This window comes from Suricata suricatta, chromosome 2, assembly GCF_006229205.1.
Source record: "Suricata suricatta isolate VVHF042 chromosome 2, meerkat_22Aug2017_6uvM2_HiC, whole genome shotgun sequence".
NCBI classification, from domain to species: domain Eukaryota; kingdom Metazoa; phylum Chordata; class Mammalia; order Carnivora; family Herpestidae; genus Suricata; species Suricata suricatta.
This window is the reverse complement of record NC_043701.1, coordinates 28,000,061-28,027,580: the sequence shown is the minus strand read 5'-3', so window position 1 is coordinate 28,027,580 and position 27,520 is coordinate 28,000,061. Positions and strand designations below refer to the sequence as shown.

The following is a 27,520-nucleotide window of genomic DNA, read 5'->3' as shown; positions in this document are numbered from 1 at the left end:
GTCCACAATAGCCAAATCATGCAAAGAGCCTAAATGTCCATCACCTGATGAATGGATTAAGAAGATGTGGCATATATATATATATACATATATATACATACATATGTATATATGTATGTATATATATATATATATACACACACACACACATATATATACGTATATATATATGTGTGTATATATATATATATATATATATATATATATATATATATATACACACACCCACACATACACAATGGATTACTACATGGCAATGAGAAAGAATGAAATCTGGCCATTTGTAGCAAAGTGGATGGACCTACAGGGAGTCATGCTAAGTGAAATAAGTGAGACAGAGGACAGATAGCATATGTTTTCACTTATAGGTCTAATTGGAGAAACCTAACAGGTGACCATGGGAAGGGGAAAGGGGAGAAAAGAGTTGGGGAGAGGGAGTGAGGCAAATCATGAGAGACTTTCAAATACTGAAAACAAACTGAGGGTTGAAGGGGGGGCAGGGGAAGGGGGGGTGATAGTTATGGAATGGAGAGGGGCACTTGTGGAGAAGAGCACTGGGTGTTATATGGAAACCAACTTGGTAATAAACTATTTAATTAAAAAAATAAAAACAAGTTAGAAAAAATTTTAGGATTTTTTCCCTTTTTAAGTTTATTTTTATTTTTATGTATGTATGTAAGTAAGTATGTAGAGAGACAAGAAGTGAGGGAGGAGCAGAGACAGGAGGAGACAGAATCCCAAGCAGGCTCTGCACTGTCAGCACAGAGCCTGATGCAGAGCTCAAACTCACAAACAGTGAGATCATGACCTCACTGAAGTCAAGAATTGCATGCTTAACTGACTGAGCCATCCAGGCGCCCTAAATTTTTCTTCATTCTTTAAATTATCAGTGAGGTTTAACAATTTTAATGCTTACTGGGCACCACTCTATTTTCTAAACAACATGCCCTTGGTTTATTAAATTGGGGGTGTTTTTTCCTTTGCTTTTTTTTTTTTTTTTTTTACATTCTTCCAATTGTTTTATGAAGTCAGGTATGTGGTTCTTTGATCAAGCCTTGGAAGAGCATGGGCTATGTCTGCTCATGTGACTGTGTTCCTGGACCATGTCCATTCTAACTCCTGACCCTCTGGAGTTCCCTTTTCTGTGTCTTTCCCCAGCAGACGCAGACCTCAAGTGTCACTCATGGAAGTCTGTTACACCTCAGTGGGATTTCAGTTCACCTCATCATTCAGTGGAATACTCATTTATGCTTCCTCTCTGCTGCTACGATGAAAGGCCAGAGACTGTCCAAGATGTCTGGAGCGTCACACTGGAAACAGCGGAAGCCTTCCCAAGAAGTGGAGAACATCAGACTCCAGGCGGCAAGCTTTCTCTGTCCACCTGTGACCGGCCCCAGAGCCTCAGCCCTGTCACCGCAGCAAACAGGCTACATTCGAGGACCGGTGACTACTCAAGTCAGCCCAACAGATAAGACACGTAGTAAAAGAACACGAATGTGAAATAATAAGGTCTTACGAGAACACAGGGTTATTTTTAAAAGGACAACAATTGCGAGAAAAGCCAAAATGAATTGTAAACAAAAGAAATCAAAAGTTGTGTTCACATTTTGCTCAGAACCCTTCTTAAAATCTGAACTGTTTTTGCATCTATTTTTAAAACTACTATTTCTCACTTAGGTGTTTGAAACACAAGACAGACATTTCTCTAACGTCTCAGCAAAATAGATCTCTGAGTTTGATTTAAAAAGGTGAATAAATAATACCTTACCTTTGAAACTAGCAGTGAAATGATTTCTTTTACATTGTTGTCAATCAAATCATCTATTTTCGAATGGTACTGCTGCTGGATGTTAAAAGACAAAGATGCGTTAGCTGATGTGGACACAAAACTTTTGTCATCAAGTCAGAAATGCTTTAAAGCGACTGGTTAGGACATATCGGATTTACTTAAAATGATCATTTTGAACACGAGAAGAACAAAACCTTGAAAACGATCCACCCAATCAACACTTTTCACATTGTCATTTGAAAATTTTCCCATGTGCACTGTTGAGTTAAGCAGCTAATGGGGTTATTATAGAGATGAATTGAGTTCTTATTCTTATTCAGGCAGAGGAATGTGAAGGGTACTTTTTGTCTTCTTCTCCATAATGAAGGTGGCCGTGTATTTTTCTAAAGGGTTGGTTTAGCTGGAGAAGCAAAAAGACTAGAACAAGATTTAATTAATACAGCATTTTGTGTCTGACAACTCTCATTCAGAAGTTATTTTAAATGTGCCCTAGAAATAAAATGAGCTCCCAATTGTTCCCTCTAAAAGGACCGTTTTTGTCAGCGCAGGGAGGAACAGTTTATACAATGCTTACAATATGCTCAAGCAAGGGCAAAATTAAAATTTCATCAACAAAGGTGAATAGATGGTAACAAATTAATAGGCCATAAAAGGTATAATGAAACAGCACTCACTCCCCATAGTTTTATCGCTGCTTCCTCATGAGAAAGACGCCTTCAAGTAAATATAAAAAAGATGCATTTAAAATAAACCCGAAAGCCTCTTTTTTTTTTTTTTTTTTTTTTTTTTTTTTTTGCTTTCTTAAGAGAATACTAGAGAGTTGCATTCTTAAATTAGCAGGCGCTTCGGCTTCTGCAGCATGTGAAGGCGCATTCATTTAAACACTAATTCTTCCTTTAGAAGCATTTATCTGACAGCCGATTGTCCCCAACAGCCACTTCACAGAAAATGTGACTTGTAAAGACTAACCCTATCTTGATGGTTCAAGGCTTCTTGCAACAGCTAACAGAATGCATAGAGTAAAAGTACTCAGGTCAGTATAAACATTAGACCAACTTAACAGCTGCTGGTTGAATGGTTTCCTAAGATGTAAGTTTTTGAAAGCTATTTTTTTCTTCTGAAAACATGTCTCAAAGTTTCCACACACAACAAAACATCGACTTAGGTCCCCTTTGGAACACATAGGGAATGATTTTCCCTCAGAGGCTCTGACCGTTACAAGTGGTGATCTACCAGCACAAATAATAAAGGAAGCATAATTTTGGAGCGTGTGAATTTTCTTTTCTGCATGTGTGTGTTGACAAGTGGTCTAAAATTAAGCACATATATATATATGAAAATGGAACTTTCCAGACATATATCTCACCTAGTGCATGGAAATATTATGTGGCTGTCTTTCTGAAAGCCTTACAGATTCCCAACTTGTGCTCTCCAGAGACAAATGGAACAGAAACACAGAGCATAGATTTCTATTATAGTGAGGTTGATTCTTCTACTTTTGGAACGTTGTGAAGAGAAGGAAGAGGAAAGGGGAGAAAATAAGGAAAAACACAGTAGAAGAGAAAGAGCGTCAAGAATCTGGCTGGGAGCTGAGCTGGCTGGGAAGCCCCTGACAGACACAAGTACAAAAAGGGTCCCCATCTCCCCAGGAAGCTGGATGGCTGACCTGGAGTGAGGAGCTTATGCAAATGAGCCCTGCCCTGAGCTCCCTCCCGGCTACTGCTACTACGCTCTTTTCATATCCCTCTCTCTACAAATTTGTATCTGTGCAGCAGGAGGAAGTGAAATACCAGACTGAGGCTCCTGTTTGGGGCAGGGCAGGAAAGGGATAAGGAGACGGGCTTTAAGCTTCTGACCTTTCTCTTCCCTGGAAAGTGCTCTAAAACACAGAGGGATCAAGATGCCCAGACCCCTGAGTGGTTCCAAATTGTTAAATATATACTTGATATGTGTATGTTTGTTACATATTTCATTTTTTTAAAAAGATTTTATTTTTAAGTAATTTCTATGCCCAACGTGGGGCTTGAACTTACAACACCGAGATTAAGAGCTGCATGCTCTACCAACTGTGTCAGCCAGTTGCCCATCATATATTCACTAAAAACATTTTTAAGGGCACCTGGGTGGCTCAGTTGGTTAAGCATCTGCCTTCAGCCCAGGTCATGACCTCATGGTCCATGGGTTGAAGCCCCACATTGGGCTCTGTGCTGACAGCTCAGAGCCTGGAGCCTGCTTTAGACACTGTGTCTCCCTCTCTCCCTGCCCCTCCCTGACTCATGCTCTGGCTCTGAAAAATGAATAAATCTTAAAAAATTAAAAAATATTTTTAACATTGATTTCTTTTGAGAGAGAGAAAGTATGAGCAGAGGAGGGGCAGAGAAAGAGAGAGAGGGAAAGAGAGAATCCCAAGCAGGCTTTGTGCTGTCAGCGCAGAGCCCAATGCAGGGCTCTATCCCACCACTGGGAGATCATGACCTGAGCTGAAATCAAGAGTTGGATGTTTAACAGACTGAGCCACCCAGGCACCCCATATATTTCTTTCTTTTTTAAACTCAAAGGTAATCAGAAGTCATCAGAAGGCTATTGGACATAAAACTGTAGAGTTTCTACATGTTAAACTTTTAGATTGGGTTGATTTGGGCACATCTTAAAATCAAGAGATGAGCCACTAAGGAGGTCCCTTATACCCTTTTTATCAAAAGGCAGGAAAAGCCATGGACCCTAGGAGCATCAAACTCCTAGGTTTAAACCTTTAAACTGCTATTTTCTTTGACATCTAGCCAAAAGCAGTAAGAGAAGGAAGGAGTGAGGGCGGAGGAAAAGGTGAAAGAGAAACAAAACATTAAAAAGAAAGAAAAGTATAGTAAATGTATTATCCAAGGAGCAAACCCATGTAGCATGTTTGTTAGGTTTTTATAACATGCAATTTTGCTATTGTAAATTTATCTGATTAGTTCAAACGTTTATGAATACTAAAACTTGCAGAATCTGCTCTAGTTGCACAGTTGGTAGAGGTGGTCGGGGAGCACTGTGGGTAGGACTGGGCAGGTAGCTCAGGATTCTGATTTTATATATATGTGCTGCGAAAAGAATAACCCACATATGCGGCATAGAGATGATAGAAGGTTAGCTAGGGAGGGTTATTCATCAGGGAATCCAGACAGTTTCCAAAGACAAACAAACACACCAAAAGAGATCACAGATAAGAACAGAATTTATTTGCATTGACATTTACATTACCTAACCTAAAACTGGTAGAGAGTTTATGGACATCCAGACATTAACAGAGAGAATTAAAAAAAATTTTTTTTTAAGTTTATTTTGAGAGAGACAGAGCAAGCAAGAGAAGACAGTGCACAAGCTTGCGCGCACACACACACACACACACACACACGCACGCACGCACACAGAGGTATGTGCAATTTGGAGAGAATCCAGTGCAGAGCCCTTACTGGGGACTCAATCCCATGAAGTGTGAGATTGTGACCTGAGCCACCCAGGCACCTCAACAGATTGAATTTTTGATAAAAGTCTGCAAATAGTTTGTCTGCAACAACAAAAAACTATACAATTTCTATCATAATATTTCAAGTTGGATCCCTAATCCTATGTACTAGGCTTTTGACAAATTATAGCTCATTTCTTAGCATAATTCTCCCTACATTTGCCCTGAAAAGTGAAGTGTCTGTGTCTTGCTTCTCCAGCAGGTGATTCTGACTTTAGATTAAGATGAACTTTTAAAGAATTCTTACTTCGTGGAGCCCAGGGAATTCGGAGATCAGGTGCAGGTCTAAAATCCTGGTCCCCCTACACTTAGGTAAATATCATTTTACCTGACTGTTAAGGTAAACACATAAGAAACAATGACTAATCCAAGGCCAGTGCAATCCAGAATTTTTAAAAGATTTTGTCCTTCTCCTCAGAAGAATTTGAAAGGTATTGGACTGTTAGTTCGGGAAATGGAAACATTTTATTGTAGTTGAGAACAAATCTCTCACAAGTAGCCTCCATTAATGTGTTTTCATTCTCAATGGATGGGCCATCCCAATGCAGTGGCGGTGAGAGCTAAGATCCAGGCAGTTTAGGGAGAATGAAGATTTCTAAACACTGGTGGTTTTGTGATCTCAACATCTGTCCCTGAGGAACTGGCCTCAGACTGCTGACTCATTACACACAGCTGTCACATGGCAGATCATTCGCTCACTAATGACTCCATTAAACACCATTCTGGGCTGCGGTTGAGCACGTTTGCATCATCGTGTGCCACGTGAGAAAACAGAATCATAACTTAGGAGCACAGAAGGGCTGCCTTGGGGGAAAGGAGCTGGGAAGGTTTCATCTCAGCAGTGACATAAAACAAATTTTCTGGAGACTTTGGAGAGGTAATTCCCTAAAATTTAGAAACATATCTCTACTAGGTTTACCTATGTATAAATATATATTTCACAAGGTTCCAAATTTTATAATAATTGAGTTTTTAATTTGTTACTCACCACAGAATGGGGTCCACTGGCTCACCTATGCAAGTAATATATTTGCTAATTTGCAACAATTCCAAAACTTATCTCAAGCCCAGAGACGGAAAGCCTGTGCAATTATGTGGGTCTATTTATTAGTGATGAAAAACAAAGGATAAAATCCTTCTGCACTGAAATTCTTGTTTACCACTTTTCATAGTTGCTAATGGGTTTTACACCTGCACATTTTGAACTATATTAATTGTGTGAAAGTTGTGGGGAACTAATTGTCTCCAGTGAGAAGGTACAGGTGCAAATATAATGAACAGTAGCAGATTATTCTTCAAAACCATCTACCTGTTAATATAAAACATCATTTGACAATGCAACAATGTTTTGTCATTTCCCTGTGTGCCTGTTTTTCTTTGTAAGTACTAGAATAAGTTGTTTCTTACAGGGGAGGATTTTTAAGGTAGTGACAACATTACCAGTCTGTTCATTCAAAAAATATAACTAAGTGCCTATTATGTGTCAGGTACTGCCACGTATGTGAAAATAAAAACAAATGGGTAAACCCAATATTAATGGGAAGAGGCAAGATGACTCTATGAATCTGATGAGAAATGTATGGGCTTATGAAGACGTCAGACAATATTTCTGAGTAGACCATCAAAGGCTTACATCTGAGTACTGGAAACGTGAAAAGGTAGAGATGAGCGGTTGATACCCAAGCCAGCTGCTTCCCCATTCAGATAATTAGAGATAATAAATCATGTTGTAAGTGCTCAGAGGATGATAATTACGCGAACATTCTAGAACACATATCAGTTCCTTAATACAGTGTAAGGTTGTATGCTATGGTATTAGAATGTATTTTTTCCCTTTGAATTTCTCAAAGAATGATATATGTGTGCACACACATAAAGTATGGCCCAATAGCTAATGTCTTTGTCTGGGTTAAATAAGTATGAAATTCACAAACAGTGGGCCTTCTTATCCTACGTTAAGTCCTTCTGCTTGGATGAGAATCGTTAGCTTAGTAGACTCACTGTGAGTTGACTCCCAGGTGGCAACTTTAAGACTTGTGAGATTTAACACACCCACAGAGCACAAAATCATTCTGACTTATCAAGACATAAATATAATAAATAACATATATTTTACATATATTTACATAATATCTAGTCAATGTTTTATGCATAAAAGTTTTCCAATCATGTACCTCTGAGGTTCTGGGTGGTAAGGTTCTGGGTGGTAACTCAAGATAACCTTGCGTAAGGAGGAGGAGATGAACGGCTCCTGACACAGGACCGCCTCTTTCCTGCCTCTGCTGCTGGTTACTTCCCAGGCCACCGAGCGGGAGGAAAGGCTGTATCACTGGTGGGCATGTACCGTATTGAGATCCACAGTGGGGTTCTTCTGCATGAAGTGACCTTAGGAATGGCCTCCTGGTCCTCAAATTTAGAGGCACCCTGACATACACTGTATGTCAGCCAAAGCCCCAAACTCCAAATTTGTCTGGTATTAGTGAAAGTATATACTACAGATATTTGTACCTTGAAAATACTTACAATCACCCTGCTTCTGAATTTATTCAGTTTTGTTTAAAGGAGGGTGAATTCATTTCATTTTAAATTATTTTATCCCTAAAAATCTTAGAGCAGTTCTTAGACTGTACAGCCTTACAGGGAAAAAATATTCCCCTTGACATTATTTAAGGTATAAGTATTTACATGGGCTTTAATATGCCTCTGGGTATTGCTAAGTTATGGTAAGCAGTTAGTGTTAGGCACATATACAAAAACCATAAACATGAAAATGGAATTAATTATTTTAACTAGAAAAGACAAAAATTAAAAAATGTGCATTTACAACAATAATAATTCAAATGAAAGTGCTTTAACAACAAAAACCAAAAATGAGACTTACCCACTGACTACCAAACTGGATCATGCCATGGAGGGAAAAAAAAAAAGATGATGAAGGAGAACATAGGGGAAAAGTAAAAAAATGATGAAAATTAATTACAATGAGAAAAGAGGCAACAAAACGTCAACTTAAACAGATACTCTAGAAAAACAGATCCGTTTTCATCCAATCGCCACTCTCAACAAAAATAAATCATGGGGTAAATAAGTTGTGTTTTTGAACATAGAACCAAACAAAACATGAATCGAAGTGAAACAATGGGATATTTATTAAAAGCAAAGAAAAAAAAAGAAGACTACTTTTTAAAGTACATTTCTACTTGCTCTTTAAGAAAAATGGAGACTTTTGTATAAATAAATGATCTCATATGTTATTTCTGTGCCTTGTTTTTTGAATGCAAACTCAGGATACTCTAGATTTGTATAAATAAACAAAGCAGGAAGCTTTCTAGCTTCCTTATTTGCTTGTGAAAAGCAAAGTTTATGTAAATATACAACACCTAAGCTGTTAAAAGGTATATCTGAAATTCAATGGCCATTTATAAAATCTTGGGCAGTCTTCATATAAGAAAGAAGAAACTGTCATGAACCAAGAATAAAGGGCCTTCCATTATTATAGTAAAGAAAAGATCAAACACTTCTACTGGAGAACTTGGTTTTTGAATCTAATCAAGCCAGAGACTTCTGGAAACAGTCTCCAGTAGCCCATGCTGCGTATCCATATGTGACACTGTCCACTTACCTCTTGTCCTCCATCCAGGGCACAAAGTTTGGCACTTTGCTTTCTGGCATCGACTAATACATTAAACATTGTACACACAGAAGCTGGGATGCGCAAGTCAGTGGTTTTGCTTGCCTTTTGCAGCTTGAGTTCAAATGCAGTTCTTGTTCTAGTCATTAAAACATGAATCCATAGTAAGTAATTCTGAAATATGTCTCATCTGTTCAGTACAAGTGAAATCAACACTACAAGATGCTAATTTAAAACATGCAAATATGGAGTGTCACATTGCTTGAGAACTAGGGGAGGGGACGCTCTTCTTTTTCAGGTGTCTCACAGGAGAGATCATGGATATGTTTTATATCACACAGAGCCTTTGCAGCCCTGCAGATAGCATCTCTACCTCAATGAAACTATTTGTTATATTTCATGTATAACTCTTAATGAAAAGGCCTCTTGGTTTTACCTAACTGCCTGGATTAATTTCTGAGTATAAAAACCACTTAATTTCTCTGTATTAAAACAGAACAAATCCTCTGCATGAGGGTTTACCACATCAAAAAAAGTACAAGTCTGGAAAACTCTAAAACATTATAATTAATGTACAATGGAGAATGCAGAATTCTTTTGTTATCACTTAGATTTTCTTTCAAATACCCAAAATTGTAGATAGTAGTTTGAAAGAAACAGTGGAATGGGCAATTTGGATTTTTTTTTCTAAAGGATCCAGAGAACCTCCATAGAGTTGTAACATCAGAATCACATATGACAAACATAATTTTTTAAGCATTAAATAATTGAATGCATGGCCTTGCCTTAGGAAGCCATTGAACCTTATTCTAAAGGCAGGATTATTCTTACTTTGCAGAATTCAGGATTATGCCATTTTTCCACCCAGTGTTTATTCCAATATGCTGCCCACACTGTTCTTGTATGAGTTATGAACAAGGGCAATGGAAACACTACACTTGGCTAATCAGAGATATGACGCTGATTTTGTAGGAAATGTGAAAAAGAAAAAAGGTGAAAAATGAAAGCACATTTGGAAGAATCCAAAGCCTCATTACTTATTTCTGGTTGAGTTCTGGAGAATATAAATGGATACCTAGAACTCATTTGATGTGGATAGAGACTACCAGAAGACAAAAGAATCGGTGGCGCTGAGCAAAATTTGAATTTGCCGTGCCATTTCACAGTGTACAGACACAGTGCATAATGCATAAAGTACTTAACAGACCTTTTCCGTATGTCTCCAGAAGTACTGCCTTGGGAATTTAAAGCAGAGTATTCCCAGAGAGACAACAATAAGCACAACAGAAATGATTAATATAGTCTGGATGCCACGGATGAAGGCAATGATTAAAAGGCCTAAGAAAAAGCTTTAGGCCAATTTTGTCAGTTACAGGAGTCCCCAGAATTTAGGTCTGAGAACCTCACGCACATTAAATTTTGTAACGGTAGTACATATGGAAACCTTCCTTGTGATAATTATATAACAGGTACTTGGTGAAAAGTGCCACTTGGGCTGCTGGCATACTAAGCAGCAACTTGAAAACACAGGTCTACCTTTTGACACAGGCCTCTATCATATCACTGGCCATTAGTTTAAGTCTTTGCTCTAAGTGGTGGGCAAATTCTTGTTCTGGCCAGTGTAGATCAAAGACAAACATTTGCAGTGCATCAAGTTTCCAAAAAAGGTCTTCTGATGTTGCTGAGCCATTGCTAGAAGAAAAAGGAAAAACAAAGAGCATCATGAACGGCCACGGTGAGCTACGAGGACCAACAATACATCGTGCTTTTCCTTTCTGTGTCAAGAGCCATTAGTAAAAACATAGCATGTAAGACCCTTAATCATGGATATTTTCTTTATTCAACCTTCTAAATCTCTTCCTTTTCATTTCTTCTTAATAAGGTGAGGCCAAAAACCCAAAACAAAATAGAAATGAATACAGCAGTAAGGTTTCGTAGAAAGGGATAGAATGGATAAGGGTACTTTACTGAGGAAAAGAAATCAAGTTGTACATGGATGAACACTTTGAATGCTTTTTACCAATATTTAAGATAAAGATAACATTCATAAATGTTTCTTCCTCGAAATTCACAGAAGTATGTTTTACGTAAGAAAACCCACATGACAGCAACTGAACGCTTTTCTCAGGCATATGTATGTGCCCTTGTCGTCATCATGGCTTCCGGGTGTCTACAGACAGGCCGGTAGTGGACAGGACCCTTAAAGTTCTCGATTAGAGGGAAAGGGGAAGCAGGTACTTGCAGGGAAATAACGGGCTGGGAAGGGAAGCCAATCGCATGCCCATTGTGAAATGCGTTTTGACTTTTCTAGCTCATAATTAAACCTAACAGTACGAGGTATGTGTACTGTCTAACAGAGAAATGACATTCAGGGTGCTCTGAAGTGGGAACCAAACCCTGTATTTCAGATTGTTCCATCTATCTGACCGTGGAGCCTAGATGGGCTCTGCGTTCACTGCGGTGGCAAAACTACTGTGGAGACTAGAGCTTCGCTCCAGGTGTGAAGGTCGCTCATGTCAAAGTGCACCTAACATTCGGGCCAAGGGTGACAGTACTCCTTTCCCTTATGCAAGTATAGAGCCTACAAAGGAAACAGAAGCTTTCAAAGTAAAATACTCCTATGTTAAAATACACTGAAATTTAAGAATAAAAGGAGAAAAAAGCTCCTGAATGATTCATTTCTCCTCAGCTTTCCCATAACTGTTTCACACATACTAACCGAAAAGTTCTATTTTGAGTGTGCAAAAGAAAATCAGAGAAATAAGATAATGTATCACAGGAGCACAGTAGAAAACTTTTATAAAAATAAAATTCTTTTAATTAAAAAAATGTTTAGTTTTGAGAGAGAGAGAGAGAGAGAGAGAGAGAGAGGGAGAATCTGAAGACAGGCTCCAGGCTCTGAGCACTCTGAGCAGTCAGCACAGAGCCGGGCACAGAACTCCAACTCTCTATCTGCGAGATCATAACCTGAGCCGAAGTCGGATGCTCAACCGACTGAGCCACCCAGGCGCCCCTATAAAAATAAAATTCTTCTAAACACCCACTTTGTTTAGCGAAATATATCTTAACTAGTTGGCTTAAAAAAATCACCTCCTTCTCTGGCTAATTAAATGCTTATTTGCCTCCACTCCCTCCACCTGAGCATCTTTCCTGCATTACCAGCCTACTTTGAGCTCCTTCTCTGGATCGGCCTCTAATTCCTCACGGTCTCCTTGCCTAGCCAACATGTGCTCAAGATTAAATTCTCAAAGGGTGAATCGCAGCAAACCACGGAATACCACCCACAGCTCTTTACTCACTATCTCTTAACACCTTAAAAATCAGTGTCCCCAAAGTACCATTCATCAAAAGAACTAGGCAACGCCATGTTGATGTTGATGTGAAAAATGTTAGAAAGAACACTATACTTCTTGCTCTCTTTTGCTGTATAGGTAATAAATATATGAGGAAAAAATGATCAGGCAAATCCTTTTATATAACCATAGTATACAATGCAGTAAATTAGAGGACTTAGATTTTAAAAGTAATTGAATATAATTGGTTAAAGAAGCAAATCTACTACTTACCATTTTTTTACTTTGGAGAAATATAAGTAGCTTTTTGAAATGTGAATGTATTCTTAACAGCATAACAAAACAACAAAAGCCATCGTTACAACAAAATCTGAAATAGTGAAGGTGGAATTCTATTGAAAATGGACTTTCTCATAACATATAACAAACCTTTACAGAGAATATGGATATATATTCTGTTCTTTGATGCTATGGTAAGACTCTAGTGTAATAAATGTACTTAATAGGGAATGTAATTATGGTAACAAGTGTTTGTTATAATTAGATAAAAAATGTAAATAGTTTTTCTCTTCAGCTGGAATATATAACCTGCAATTTACTCAGAACGTTTTCATTTTAAAATAATTTCTAAGCAGTGACCTATTTTGAAAGTACTATTAACAGATCAAAGAATTCAAATGCGAGTAAAGGATTCTGAGAAAACTTCCTAACACCACCAGTAGGTAACTTATCTTATTGGCATCTACTTTTAGAGGTAAAAACAAACAAACAAACAAACAAACAAAAAACCAGAAGGAAGATGTGGAGAAATACCTTGTAAGGTGATATGGACATACATTAACAGATGTACAAGCCATAGTTGTACTTTTAGTTCCTTATATATGTGAAATGGAATTATTAGGGGGTATTAATGCTGTATAACAAAAATTCAAAAAACTGGGTACCTGACTGTGTCAGTAAGTGGAGCATGTCACTATTGATCTATTGATCTCGGGGTTGTGGGTTCAAGTCCCGCATTGGAAGTAGAGATTATTTAAAAAAAATAAGAATAAAATCTTTAATACCCCTCCTTACAAATAAAAAAACTAGTTGTGCCTACATTGTAACATTAATAAGTAATTCTGAGCGCCCTGCTCAAGGGCCTAATGTTGATAATCCTAGTAGGAAAAGAAAATGATGACTAAGTTGTAAGACATTTTTTTTAATTTACCCAGAATGATTAAAGTGTGAGCACTTAATTTACAAAGCTACAGTCTGTCCTGATTCGTGTCCTGAGATGCAGGTCATTTTACAAAGGGGCTCCCAATCAGGAGACTCAGGTTTCAGACAGACCTGGAAGCTAATAAAATGATAATGACAAAAAAAAAAAAATCTAAATTTCACAAGTTAACACCCACAATGGTGTTCTTGGTTGAAATCAAGGGTGGTAAACTGATGAGGAATGAGGAAGAGAAGTGAAATTACAAAACAGTATTAAGCACAAAAAATGTAAACTCAGAAAGATTCCTTATACTTCCTAGATCGTTGCCAAGCACACACAGACACCACTATACACACTGGAACTGCCCAAAGCATTTGCCTGAAAAAGATTCACATGTAACGCAGTATCCAAATAATTAGCATGGGCACAGTGATGATGTTGAACTTGGAGAAGTATTGCTAAGCTGTCTTGCAAATTATTCTTCTCTTTCTTGGTCTTTCTCAAGTGTATGCAGTCTGGACTGGGAGCAGGTTTAACAGTGGTGGGAGGACCAGCACACAGGATGCCGGACAAGTCCTTAGCTAGTATATTCTTGGGAAGCCTGTACATGAATGAGAGGAGTGAGTCCTTTGCAGTCAGGCAGACCTGGGTTCGAAACTCGCTTCTGTCACTCACTGGGGACATAATAAATGCTCAATAAATGGTAGCCATTTTTCTTCCTCTCATTTTATTCTTTCTAGCTCACTTCATAGGAGATCTTGGGCAAAAAATAGACTATTGTTGAATTCATCTGATTGCTATGAGGCTCAAACTTTTGAAAACTATACAGTTATGAATAATGATGATTGGTGACAGTAATAATAATAAAATAATAATGTAGAATAGGAGTAGTTATTATTAATTGAGAGCCTAGGAGTGCTAGTCACTTTTCATAGTTTTTTTCTTTTTCTTCTTCTCACAATAATGTCTTTAAATTAGCTACCATAACCATTTCAGAACTGAAGAAACTGAGGCTAAGAAAGAACTTAATGAATAATAAGCTCGGGTCTAAATTCAGGGCTGCTCAATTTCAAAGCCTGTGTCCTTTTTGTTTTAATGACTTTTAGTTACCGAATCTGCAATAGGTAGGTTTATCACAAGGTTGAATTAATATATGCAGTTTTTAATGACATAAAGATTATTTAAAAATAACAGGGCATATCAACTGATACATGAAAGGACAAAAGAAGAAATAAAGGACAATCACTTTCTACAACTTGCAATATTATTTCTTTAAAAGTGAGACTAAGATGAAAGAGAAAAGGATTATATTTTTGAAACTATTCTGACAATGGTTTTCTGCATGTGAAAGAGAACCTATGTGGCCAGTAACAAAGCTGGAGTCAACTAAGGTTCCTAGACGTACTGGTACCATATTGATTGCCTGAACTGTATCATTTAGGCTAGCGTCTACAACCTGGTCACAAAATGACCTCAGACCAACAGATTACATATGGGCTACATCAAACCAGTGACTGTTAAAAAAAAATCTGTATCATTTATCATCGATATGCTAAGCTTAGCTTCATAGCTTAAAAAACTCAAAGAAAACCAAAACATAGTGTTCCTCAACCAACGATGATAAATGCCATGCAATCTAAACACATGTGCACAGAACACAGCCCAGGCCATGCACTAGCTAACGCACCACCAGGAAATAAGTGAGGAATACACACGTGGACTCATGTAAAGAAGTCATCCACGAAGGAGTAGAAAAGCTAGGAATCTGTGGAAGATTAAGAGGCAGACTCGGAACTTTTGGGAGAGCTACATTGGGAAGACTGTTGGCGATATTCCTGTAAAGAAACAAACAACGTGGGAAGGGGCCCCCATGAGCGATAACTACAGATGGCCACGTGTAAAGTCATAAGGTCAGGACTGAAGAGACGGATGTTCTCTGGACACTAGGCAAGATACCTACTTGACAGGCTGCCATGTCTCTTGCTCAAAACCTCTGTGAATTGACTGGGCGATGGAGGACTCCATGAGATCGACGTAGCGGACAACCAAGGGCACAAAGATTTCTTGCAAGTGTTTGTGAAATTTTCCATTACATAAAAGTGCTGAAATAGTCAAGCAGAAATATGTTTGTCAGAGGGATCATATCAGGCATTTGGGAAACAGGGGTGAAAAAACGTTTCCTGAAAGAGTCTGACACAGAAGAACTGATAAATATAGATGATAATGGATCTTGCTCCTCATATTGAATGTATCATGAAAGCTAATCAAGAAGTATAATTAACCCCCCAAAACTGCAAATAGATTATATCTCTGTAAAATGTTCCTGGCAGGTGGTATGTTTTTACTTTCTAAGAGATCTAACACATGAGGCATATGACGACTTGCTAGAGATTCAAGGGAGCTGTTGGACACCCTGAAGGTCTCGACACATGTAAATATAGCAATAAAGAGAGTTACAATCCCTGTGCTGTACTGTGTATCACAAAGAGTTAATCCCATTTTATTCTAAGAGCTGAGCTTGATTACTTCTAAGAGATACACTTATTTAATTCACCAGGACAGTGACTGTGGCCTTTGAAATGTCTAATCTGATTTGTGAACTTTCCAGTTATTTGTGGATTTTCTTGTTAGTCATTCAATTTTCCACACGTGTCTTTGAAAACAGCACATCCCCGGCATTTTCCAGGTGTCCATTTGTCTACTTAATGCTACTGTGGAATATCCTACCTAAAGCAGTTGTAGAGGTCTTGGAATTTGTACTACAGGGACAGGACTGTTTGGTAGGTAGATAGGAGGTAAGGTGCACCTCCCTACACCAGAAGGTGGATCCTTTCTTTCTGTGCACAGGACACAATGTCATTAGAAGATGGTCAGTGCTCTCTATACACTGCTTGTGTGCCAACCATCCACTGCTCTGCCAAATCCACACGTTGAAATCCTAACTTCCAATGTGATTGTATTAGGAGGTGGAGCCTTGAGGGGGCGATTCGGGCATGAAGGCAAAGTCCTTATGAACAGGATTTGTAGCCTCATAAAAGAGATCCCAGAGAAATCCTTTGACCCTTTTGCCATGTGAGGACATAGCTCGAAGATGGCCATCTAGGCAGCCAGTTCTCACCAGACACTGACTCTGCAGGCATTCTGATCCTGGACTTCCCAGCCCCCAAAACTGTGAGAAATACATTTCTGTTGTTTGTAAGCCACCCAATGTCTGCTACTCTGTTATCCCAGCCTGAACGGACTAAGACAGCCAGTATGTGTCCAAGTTGCACCATGAAAGAATAGAGAATCTACAGGAAAATACTAACTAATGTTAAGTAATATTCACCAAATAATTTGAAATCTTTTAGATGATAGTACATAATTGTTTCTCAAGTGAACATATCTTAAACCCAGCTGTGATTGTTTTTTGACTCTCAAAGTGAAAATATATTCATTTCAAAATATACACCATGGTTGGGAAAGGTATTTCTGTAGAGAGAGTCTTAATTGAGTCTCAATGACAGGGTGCCATTCACAGAAGATTTGGAGGGAAGATCTCCAGGTAGAGGGAAGAGCTAGTATGAAAGTTCTAGGCAAGGAATAAGTGGGTGCATTTCTAGAAGATCAGAAAGCCAGTGTGGGAGGAGTAGGGGAAGAATAGTCCAAGATGATGTCTAGATGGTAGGACACAGGTCCACAGGGAAGCATCATTATTATTATTTAAAATTTTCAATGTTTTTAATTTATTTTTGAGAAAGACAGAGCATGACTGGGGGAGGGGCAGAGAGAGAGGGAGACACAGAATTGGAAGCAGGCTCCAGGCTCTGAGCTGTCAGCACAAAGCCAGACGCAGGGCTCAAACTCACAAACTGCGAGATTGTGATCTGAATCGAAGTCGGACACTTAACTGACTGAGCTACCCAGGCGCCCCTCATTATTTTTATTATGAGTAAGCAGAGCAGTGACACAATTGAATCTCCTCAGTTGCTCTGAGGAAAATAGAGCAGGTGACCACGGGTGAAGCACAGAAGGTGGCTAGTGCTCAGCGCTCTGCTGCAATGGACCAGGTAAAGGATGACAGTGATGATGACTGGGGACCAGGATTAGGGCAGCAGAGGTGAGAGATGGGGAAAAGTTTTTCAGGACTCCCATTCACTTTTATGGATCCGAATAGCTGTGTGTGCCTGTATACAAAATCTAATAACTAGCAACTTTAATAGTAATGTCTTATAAAATACTCAGCTAAATATGCCAAGTTCCCACATAATCATCCTTGGGGCAAAAATGCCTCCAAGCTAAATAGTGTTTTAAAACTTGGGCAAAGTGTGGGGTGCTTACCAGAGTGGCATGAATACCGGTTTAATGGATTCTGAAATTTGTCAGAGGCTGGAAAACTATGAACACATGAAAGTGGAATAGGAAAAATTCTAAATGCCAAAAAAAATACAACACTTTTTTTTTCTATTTCTAGTTAATTTGGTTTAGTATTTTTTGTGGTTAAGTAGTTTTTTTCTGGCTTATCTATATGCAAAAAGATTTCTTATAAAAGTGGGAATGATAATCATATTTAAAGATAAATGTCTTATTTAGAAGACTAATGTTATCTTAATGATGTTTTCATTAGCTCACTGAAAGGAGTTTTATTTATTCCTAGAGATTTAATCAGAGAGCTCAAGGTACTACAGATCATACAGTTCAGTTCCTTCTGCCAAATGTATCACCTAAGTAAGGATGTTGAACATTAAGGATGAAATATTCTCACTCAAGCCATCTAAGTCATTGTGGTAAGCAAATTAAAAAATATACCCATATCTGTTGGATCTCCACTTAACAACTCTCCTTTTTCTTCCTCCTCCTTACCAGCATTTTTGGAGTGTTGAGCAGGGTGCTACGTTTTTTATATGCCTTCTCTCATTTAATCATTACAAAAACTCTATGAGAGAAGCACTATTATTTTTTAGTCTTATCAATAAGGAAAGCGAGAAACAGAGGATTTGGGGGACATGTGGAAAAGTCATCTAGTCATTAGACAATAAAACAAGAGTCCTTAACCTCCATAGAGCATAATACTGCTGCCCCTCAATTTACATGATCACAAACTGTTATCTGCCTATCCATCCATTCATACATTCCCAACCTACCAGCAGCATATCAGCATCATTTAAGACCCAGAAATGTAGATATTTTAGGTAGAAAAATCTTGCAAATGACAAACATATTACTCCATATCTTATATGAATTATGTTTTTAGAATTAGAATTTTGAAAACCTCAACTATGAATAATTCAAGAGACTGAGCAAAATTATTATACTCAATGAAGTGAAAAATGAATTAACACTGAAAATATTCAATGTGCTTATAATATACATCGAAAGCTGGACAACTTTACATTGCTATGTAGCTAGACTATACCCTAACCTTTAATTTACATGGGCTACTAATAAAAAAATGCGGGGTGTCTGGGTGGCTTAGTCAGTTCAGTTAAGTGTCTGACTTTGGCTCAGATCTTGATCTAACAGATGATAGGTTTGAGCCCCATGTCAGGATCTGTGCTGACAGCTCAGAGCCTGGAGCCTGCTTCGAATTGTGTGTCTCTCTCTCTTTCTGCCCCTCCTCCTCTTGTGCTCTGTCTCTCAAAAATAAATAAAAATGTTAAAAAATAATGCAAAGAGCCATAGGCTCCACATCCCGATAGGTGTGGTTAAGCACTGTCATTATTTTTAACTAGTCTAAGACCAAAACATACACGCACCTAAGAAATTAGTACATCCACAAATGAGTGTGCTCTACCTCACCTATCCAAATGCTACTTTATTATACACTTAGAGATTCGGTACGTTGGCTATTAAGTCATGTTTAGTTTGTTAAAATGAAGAAGCACATAGGAGAATCAATACTCAATGTTGTTATTATTAAATGTTATAATGATTCTAAGATTAAGTACCAGTTGACTCAAATGTATTTCTACCAAGAGCTCTCTTTCTTAATACACTTGCTAAGCACTGAATTCATTAACTTGTTAAGTAAGTGTGCTTCTCTTGTGTTCCTGCCATGGGAGTGAAAGCAGAGACTGTCCACCTAATCACTGTATCTGAAGTTGGTGACTGTACTACAGGCTTGGCCTTTACTTCTTACATCCAAGTAGTAATTGAGACCTATGTATTTTGTATCCCTAATAGCCATCTTAACATATCCCTTCCTCTCTCTAGTGTCACTGCTGTTGCCCTACCTGCAGTCTTCTTATCTCCTGCCTTGTCCAGTGCAATAATCCCTTTATTGGTCTTCAGGATCCTCATTTTCCCTCTGTTAGTTCATCTTCTTCAAACCTCAAGCAGAGGAGCTTGCAAATATAGAAAACGAGTAATGTCCTTCCTAAAGACCATAAACCTTTAGTGGATCATCACAACAAACTCTAAAAGCCTTTGCATGGTATGAAGGCCATCCATGATGTATCTTTTTTTTTTTTAATTTATTTATTTTTGAGAGACAGAGAGAGACAGCACGAGCAGGGGAGGGTCAGAGAGAGAGGGAAACACAGAATCCAAAGCAGGCTCCAGGCTCTGAGCTAGCTGTCAGCACAGAGCCCGATGCGGGGCTTGAACCCACGAACTGTGAGATCATGACCTGAGCCGAAGCCGGACGCTTAACCGGCTGAGCCACCCAGGTGCCCCCATGATGTATCTTAACATGATCTCTCTGGCTCCTCTCTGCTGCCTGGCCCTCATACTTCCTGTGGTCCAGCCATAATGATTTGCATGGTTCAGTTCAAGTCCACGGTTTGTTCTGTTATCTCCTTGCCCTGTTACTGGTTTCCCTCATTTACTCTCTACCTTGTACGGGCTTCCATGGTGGTCTATATTATACTTCTGTATCTACTGCCATTTCTAATCTCCCCATAAGGATACAAGGTCCTTAAGGCAGGAACCATGTCTGTATTCTTACTATCTAGCAAAGTGCCTGGCTCCGAGCAAATGTTCAAATGTTTGTTGGGTGAATAACGAGTTGGATACAACATTAAGATGACTACATTTTTATTCAGAAAACTGTCTAAGAACTTATGGATGCCTGTATCTCTCTTCAAGTTTTATAAAGAATATATGGCATTACATAGTATTGGTATGAATAGTCTATTTTTTTTAAATGTTTGTTTATTTTTGAGGAAGAGTGAGAGCACAAGGGAGGTACAAAAAGAAAGGGAAACAGAGGATCCAAAGCATGCTGTGCACTGCCAGCACGGAGCCTGACGTGGGGCTCAAACTCATGAACTGTGAGATCATGAGCTGAAGTCAGAAGCTAAACCTGCTCAGCTACTCATGTGTGTCCCTGAATATCCTATTTAAAAATGGGATAGTCCATATGTCCAAGACCAGACAGCTAAAAATTCTACCGGATATGAATGTGGCTATGTTTCTTATTTTAATGACTGTGGCAAAAGGAATCCTTTTTTCTGTAGAGTCATGACTCTGGATACAAACTAACACATCCTAAAGATTAGGAGAAAATGGAGGTTTTCTGTATTTCCTAAGACCTGTCACAAACGCTTAATTCTGGCCCAAAGTCTGCCCATGTTGCAGCAGGGGGGGTTCCTTTTATTTTTAAAAAATCAAATTATAGGCCCATTTTCCAAAGTTTAGAAAACTGGCAATTGGCAGTATTATTTCTTTGGTAATTAGACCCCAGAAAGGTGGGGGGTGGGGGTGGAAAAGGGAGGGATAGAGAGAGAGAGGAAGAGAGAGAAGAGGAAAGATGAAGAGAAATACAGAAAAAATGCAGCAAGGGCAAGACAGAAAAGTGAAAGCTTCGTGTCAAAAGGCAAGACTAGAGAAACACACTCGAGGCTGTAGTTGCATATGTAAATGTATGCTCTTTTTCTCAGTTGTCCATATGCCAGTTTGCATGCCACTCCTATCAGACACCTCAAAAGCCCTCTTAATATGTAGCCCCAGGCGTCAGAATGAGTGCCTCTATCTTCTCCATATGGCTGAGTACAGCCAGGCTGCGATGTGGGGCTGCCACCTGTCCAGATGAAGCCTGTGCAAGGCCCCATTCTAACAGCTCATTCCAAGAGGCAACCTCTCAATGTGGCCTCCTCCAAGAATGCTTCTGACATGACATCCGAGGTGTGGAAGTAGATAGGATGGCTTGGAAGGGATCTAAAACAGTGGTTACAAGAATCTAAGTGGAGAATCAGCATCTACTTTGTTAAATAATCTTTTTCCCCACAGAGATTCCATGTTTCCAAATATCACCTTGTCAGAGAATAATGAAGCATCAATGACATCTAGCTGAACAGTACAATTAGGAATGGCAGAAAGGAAGCAAAAGGCTTAAATAAAAGGTAAACTAGGGATGCAGATGTGCCCAATTATTTTGAGCATCCCAATAATTAATAAAGTAGTGTTGATTATTTACATACCAAAAAGAGTCATACATTTACAAAAGTACTTGTCATACTTTTAATAGTAAGGCTTTTAATAGTACGATTTCAACTAAGAATAGAAACTATGCTCCAATTAATAACAATTACTGAGATAATAATTACTGCATAAATGAAGAATAAGCAGAAAAGGAGTTCCTGTATTCTTTTTAGGGTAAAAATATGCTATTGACTCCTGAGCCCATATAATCCAATTTTATATTGTGCCACCCCCTTCCAATTAGTCAGCATTAATTCTAAATAGCCATTTGAGAAGGAAAACTAGTAATTCATGACCAGCAAAATAAAGAGCACTGACCACAATAAAAACAAGACTTAGCCATAAAACAACCATTATTCAAGAGACTACAAACCGTATGGATCCTGCACAATGAAAACCCAGCAGACTAAGATATAAAACTAGTCGACAAATGTATACAATGAGGATCACTGAAATCTGAACAAGGGCTTCAGGAGAAAAGTCAGGGGGACTTCAGGCTCAATCAGAATGATGTACAAGGAAGAAAATACACACAGTGAAACAAAGCAATCTCCTGAGATCTCGGAATAGCACTCAGCCAAGAATCTGGCACATTACACAGGTACTACATAAGTGTGTGTTTACCAAATAAACACCAACAAAAATCCACTCCTAAAAGAAACTCTGAGAGGATGCCTTTGAACGTAGAATATCATTCTGCAGAGCATCCCTTTAAGCAGAATAGGAAACCCATTGGGTTTTATTTTCCTTTTAATTACAAGCTTGATTAGTAAATCTATATAGCTTGGTAATATTAATTTGTGCAACTACTAGCATAAGAACCTCCTAAAATCACATCCAGTTCTTCCTTTCTTCTTGGTGCACTTGTTAAAAATTACCTGTCTACCTACCTACCTACCTACCTCCCTACCTACCTATGTATCTACCTAACCTACCTAAGGAGCAATAGCGCTGGTGTTACAATGTTTCCCATATTTTGGACAACAACCCCAAATCCAACAACTCCAAGTTGAAAACTATAATTAAAGATGCTGTGGTACAGCACACATAATTGAGTTATACTTCTACAACCTATTGCATTAGAGTCACTAGGGCATATATATCCATATGCTTTATTGGATGATATACATTTCAAGGGCCAGGACTGTTTTTAATCCAGGTTTCTGCAAAGTGACTGGGATTTTGTAAATTTTAGGCATTTGGCACCTGTTTCTTGAAGAATTAATTTGAGGAAAAAAATCAATATAAACATTAAGGAAGGCTTAGGGTGAAGATAGACAAAGAAGTCTCCTGGTCCTGCTCTTCTCATGCTGTCTTTTATGAGATGAATACGAAGTCCCTATGGAGAAGTTTGTAATTTTAGTCCAGGTACATACAGCTTTCTGATTGGGATTTTGTTCCTCGATGCTGGCCTTGGGTGATGAAAACAGTTGAGTACGGCTGTGACATGATCAATAGCCCTCAAGTGTAGGCTTCTTGATGCGCATGGCCGTCAAGAGTTACAGAGCTTTCTGCAAATCTACTGTGAGGGACATGTAGGCATTTTAGAGTGGGTTATTTTTTTAAGGCACTAAGTTCTACGAAAATATAAAAAGCAGACTAAAAATTTTAAACGTCTACATGTGGTAAAGAATCTAGAGCAATGCTGTAGCACTCAACTGAAAAAAAAAAGCTAGTGACTGCTTGGTTTCATATCTATTTTTCATACACACTGGCAAAACCAATTCTGACATCTCATTTTGAATTCAGTCAACTCTGGAACCTGGAGTTAAGTACATTTTTGTATTTTCATAGTCATCTCATCATTTGTAAACGTGCCTATCTATAAAGCTAGCTTGGCACACAGCCCTGTTGTAGTCTTTCTGCACTGTGCCTTGTAGATGTATTTATAAACACCACTTCGTGAATTTCAGATGCCCGGCTCATTTAAGCGCTTGAGGTAGGATAACACGCAGGTGTCGGCCCTCCATATTTCAAAGCTTGAAGATTAACCTAATATACAATATGGTGACCTAACAGTTCTTCATCTGAAAGAAATCAGAAAAATAATCTCTGATACAGCCTAAGTGTGAGAATAACCCAGCGGGATTTCCACTTCTTCATTTCTTAATGAGTTTTTTGATAATGAGAGGTGACTTTGCCAGTCACTCTGGGCTCTATTATGGCTAATTTGACTCCACTTCACTCTCCTTGTTAATTATTAACACTAGCCTTTTTATCCTCATGAGACCACATTCCAATTTTTCCTTTTTCGATTTTTATGAGCCCATCTTTATGAAGGTGAAAGTCTTGGAGAATAGGTTTTCACTTAGTGCAGAGCCTGAACATTTATTATTCGTTTAGGCAGAGACGCTGTGACATTGATTATATAAGCACGGGTGTTCTTCAGGATGGCTTTAATGTGCTAGCAATGTGAAAAGGCTGTTAATTAAAGAAGAAGCACCGTGGTATTTTTCGCTCGGGAATCAGTTCCCAAAAGAATGGTCATTTGCCACTTGCTAACATATCCACAGATTAAAAGGTGACTAGCTCCAAGGGTTTGCCTTTCAGTAGTGCTGAAAGAAATGATTTGTGCCATTTGCAGATGGCTTTCATTTGTCAGAAGCGGTCACTTGCCATATCTGTCATCGACAGGACAATTGTGGAAGGCAGCATGAAGGGCAGAATCCATTTGTCCTAGCGTCATAGTCCCGCGGTATCATGTAACTATCATGCTAATTGCTTCATTATGAAAACATTTATTTTCCCTCATCTTTAATATATCTCTTTCTCAAAATTGTTTCCTTAGATACCATTTAAAGTGATTACCCATCTAATTATCTCTTTGGTTGGGGCGGGGGGAGTGGATCAGGGTGGACAGAGGTAGGATGGAGGGACGAGCAGGGAGCTCAGTCTTTTCTGGACAGAAATGAAGAAGTCGGAGATTGTTTTCATCATCTGTCCTGCTCTGGGAATCAGTGGGTGAGTCTGTGAGGGGTGGGAGATTGGGGACAGTTGCTAAAATTATGGCGCAGCTGATACTCTTCCCGGGAAGAAAACCACATTTCATCTCCAAGGGTTCTTAAGTCTAAGACTTTCCTTAATCATGCCTAACTCTAAGAAAAGATGCATGACCCTGACAGAATTTTTCTCCTTACAACAGAACCTGAATTGGCCGTCTTGAATCTTTCCCCCTACTAATTAGTTCAGTCCTGGCATTCTCATCATGATGTTTCACATCATACATGATAGGACAACATATACCGGTATCTGATTCTTTCTGTACCCTTTACCCAACTCTCTTCCTCTGCCCCCACAACTCAAGGGCTTTATGAAAAATTTCTGAGGTCAAAATAAAACTTTGTGGAATCTCCTATCTTCTTTTAATTTGTTAAAAAAAATGTTTTCTTTGTTTTTGAGAGAGAGAGCGAGCGTGAGCAGGGAAGGGTCAGAGGGAGAGGGAGACACAGAATCTGAAGCAGGCTCCAGGCTCCGAGCTGTCAGCAAAGAGCCCGGCGCGGGGCTCAATCCCACGAACTAAGAGATCATGACCTGAGCTGAAGCCAGACACTCGACCAACTGAGCCACCCAGGCGCCCCATCTCTCATCTTCCTTTAAAAGACATTATTTTGTAAATGCCCCAGAATCTGCTTGTGTCAGTGCAGGCCAAGACTGAACTGGAGACCAAGGGGCAGGTTCTTGTTCACCTCTGCCTGTCACTCCCCCCAGCGAGCTCTTGCGGAGGCACGTCGCCTCTTAGGGATTTACCTTCTAGGCTGGAAAATGGAGAACTCTGTTTAAAATCGTGTTCCCTTTCCATAAGATAAACACCTATTTTTAAAATAGCCAAGCCTTAAGAAAGATGGGAAGCAACCAGTGGAGACATACTGAATTATTCATTAAAAAACAAAACCCCAAACAACTCGGCTACTACCAAATTTTCAAGGCACAAATAAATGTAAAAACTCTAACCCATACCTCCACTACTTGGAGATGTGCGAGTAATTTTTCATTTGGAAAAGGAAACATAAGCATGCAACATTACTACAAACCACAAACATATTAGTTGTGTATCACACGTGGGCCAACAGTAAGCCCTGGTATTTAGCAAACTGTCTCCAGTTTCAAGACGGGACGTTTCAGAGTGATCTGTTTCTATTACCCCTGGCTAAAGTTGTAATTAACTAGAGTTTGGACTCTAATGTTAATTGGGTCAATGTGGGAAAAGCTCTCATGCCACGGCCCTGATGTAAGCCTCTTTCTTTCTATGGGGGATTAAAAGAATAGAAGTTTTATGTTTTCCTAAAGCTTTCCAAAAGGTCAATACAGGGGCAGCCCTAGGGTGACATTTTAACATTTGAATTGAATTCACTAAATCGCCAACTGAATATTTCAGGAATTTAATAAAACAAACACATTATTATTAACAATATTCATTATTATCAAGAGTGATATTAATAGCAAAAAAAAGTATATTTTACCAACTACCAAGATACTCAGTGGTCTTGGCTTTGGATAGTAACTTCTGAGTTTGAGATGAAAGTCACTGCATTGTATTTCAATTCCCCAGACTATACTGTGCTCCCAATACCAAAAGGAAATTATGGCACTGGGGAACTTTTCTATTTACCTCACTACACAAAGGAGCTGTTTTTCTTTGAAATAATTGATGTTTTCTCAAATCTGTTAATCACTGCAAGATCAAAGCCAAGATCTAGACTTACCGCAAAATTGATAGCGCTCAAAAGAGATCAGTAATAGATGCTTCCACGTTTTAATTGAAGAGTGTACAACATAACAACATAAAACTATACTTTATGCATTTAATAGTAGCCAATGTTACAGAAATGGTTTAAAATAGGAAATTTTAAATTTAATTTAAAATTTAATTCTTTTGACTTCAATATCCTCAGTGTGGCTAGAAATGAACTTTCTGCTATTCTCATTTTAGTGTTCCTTTTTATTTCTATAGTTCTATAGAAAGTGGTTTATTGCTTTTAGAACAAAATAAGATGCTTTTAGAACTTTTGTTAGTGAAGAAAAACTGCTAGCACTCGAAAACACTCACAGCTCTTCCTCAGCACCCCACACCTTGCAATCCCACACAAGACCCTCTTTAGGTGTGTTTGTTAGGTGCTGCCTGTGGGCAGGCCGGGGGCTACTTTTGGGGCAACATAGGCCAGCATCAATCAGCTCATGAGAGTCTGGCACTATCCAAGGAGCCAGAGGGCCCCTGCTCAGTGCTGCCACTTCAGACCCCAGTGTGGCTGTGGGGTCCACATGCCTGGTATAGACCAAGTGGGGGTTCCCAGCAACTACACATGTCTGAGGCAGGAAAATCAGGCTACCAGCTTATGATAGCCCTGACAATGATCCTTGAGAGCTGATCGTGGCCTCCAACCCTGGCCAAGGAGAAGAGGGACCCACACAGCCCCATGGGAGAGAGGTCCTTCGTTTTAGTGTTCTTTTTGAAATAGCTCTCATAAATTCACCCCTGCAATGTAAGAACTCTTCTTAAAAATAAATATTAGGGATGCCTGGGTGGCTCAGCCAGTTGAGGGTCCTACTCTTGACTTCGGCTCAGGTCATGATCTCATGATTCATGGGATTGAGCCCCTGTGGACTCCCTGCTGACAGCTCAGAGCCTGCTTGGGATTCTCTCTCTCCTTCTCTCTCTGCCCCTCCCCACCAAATAAATACATAAACTTAAAAAAAAAAAATA

General features: G+C 38.9%; 1 protein-coding gene and 1 non-coding gene across 17 annotated transcripts in view; both read right to left on the bottom strand.

Annotated features, from left to right (window-relative positions):
• The window catches only part of CADPS2 (calcium dependent secretion activator 2), a 522,703-nt gene that overhangs the window by 49,713 nt on the left and 445,470 nt on the right, over positions 1–27,520 (bottom strand). For 7 of the 16 annotated variants that reach the window (XM_029924231.1, XM_029924250.1, XM_029924211.1 and 4 more), the window contains 4 exons: positions 15,380–15,521; positions 10,462–10,617; positions 8,917–9,064; positions 1,769–1,843 (listed from right to left, as the gene is read on the bottom strand). In XM_029924231.1, coding sequence (XP_029780091.1) covers positions 1,769–1,843; positions 8,917–9,064; positions 10,462–10,617; positions 15,380–15,521 — 521 coding nt within the window. Of the gene's footprint in view, positions 1–1,768; positions 1,844–8,175; positions 8,191–8,916; positions 9,065–10,461; positions 10,618–15,134; positions 15,255–15,379; positions 15,522–27,520 lie in introns of all 16 variants that reach the window. The other 9 variants (XM_029924180.1, XM_029924174.1, XM_029924195.1 and 6 more) reach the window with 4 other exon arrangements.
• On the bottom strand, positions 27,118–27,247 carry LOC115286198. Its single transcript, XR_003905941.1, has one exon.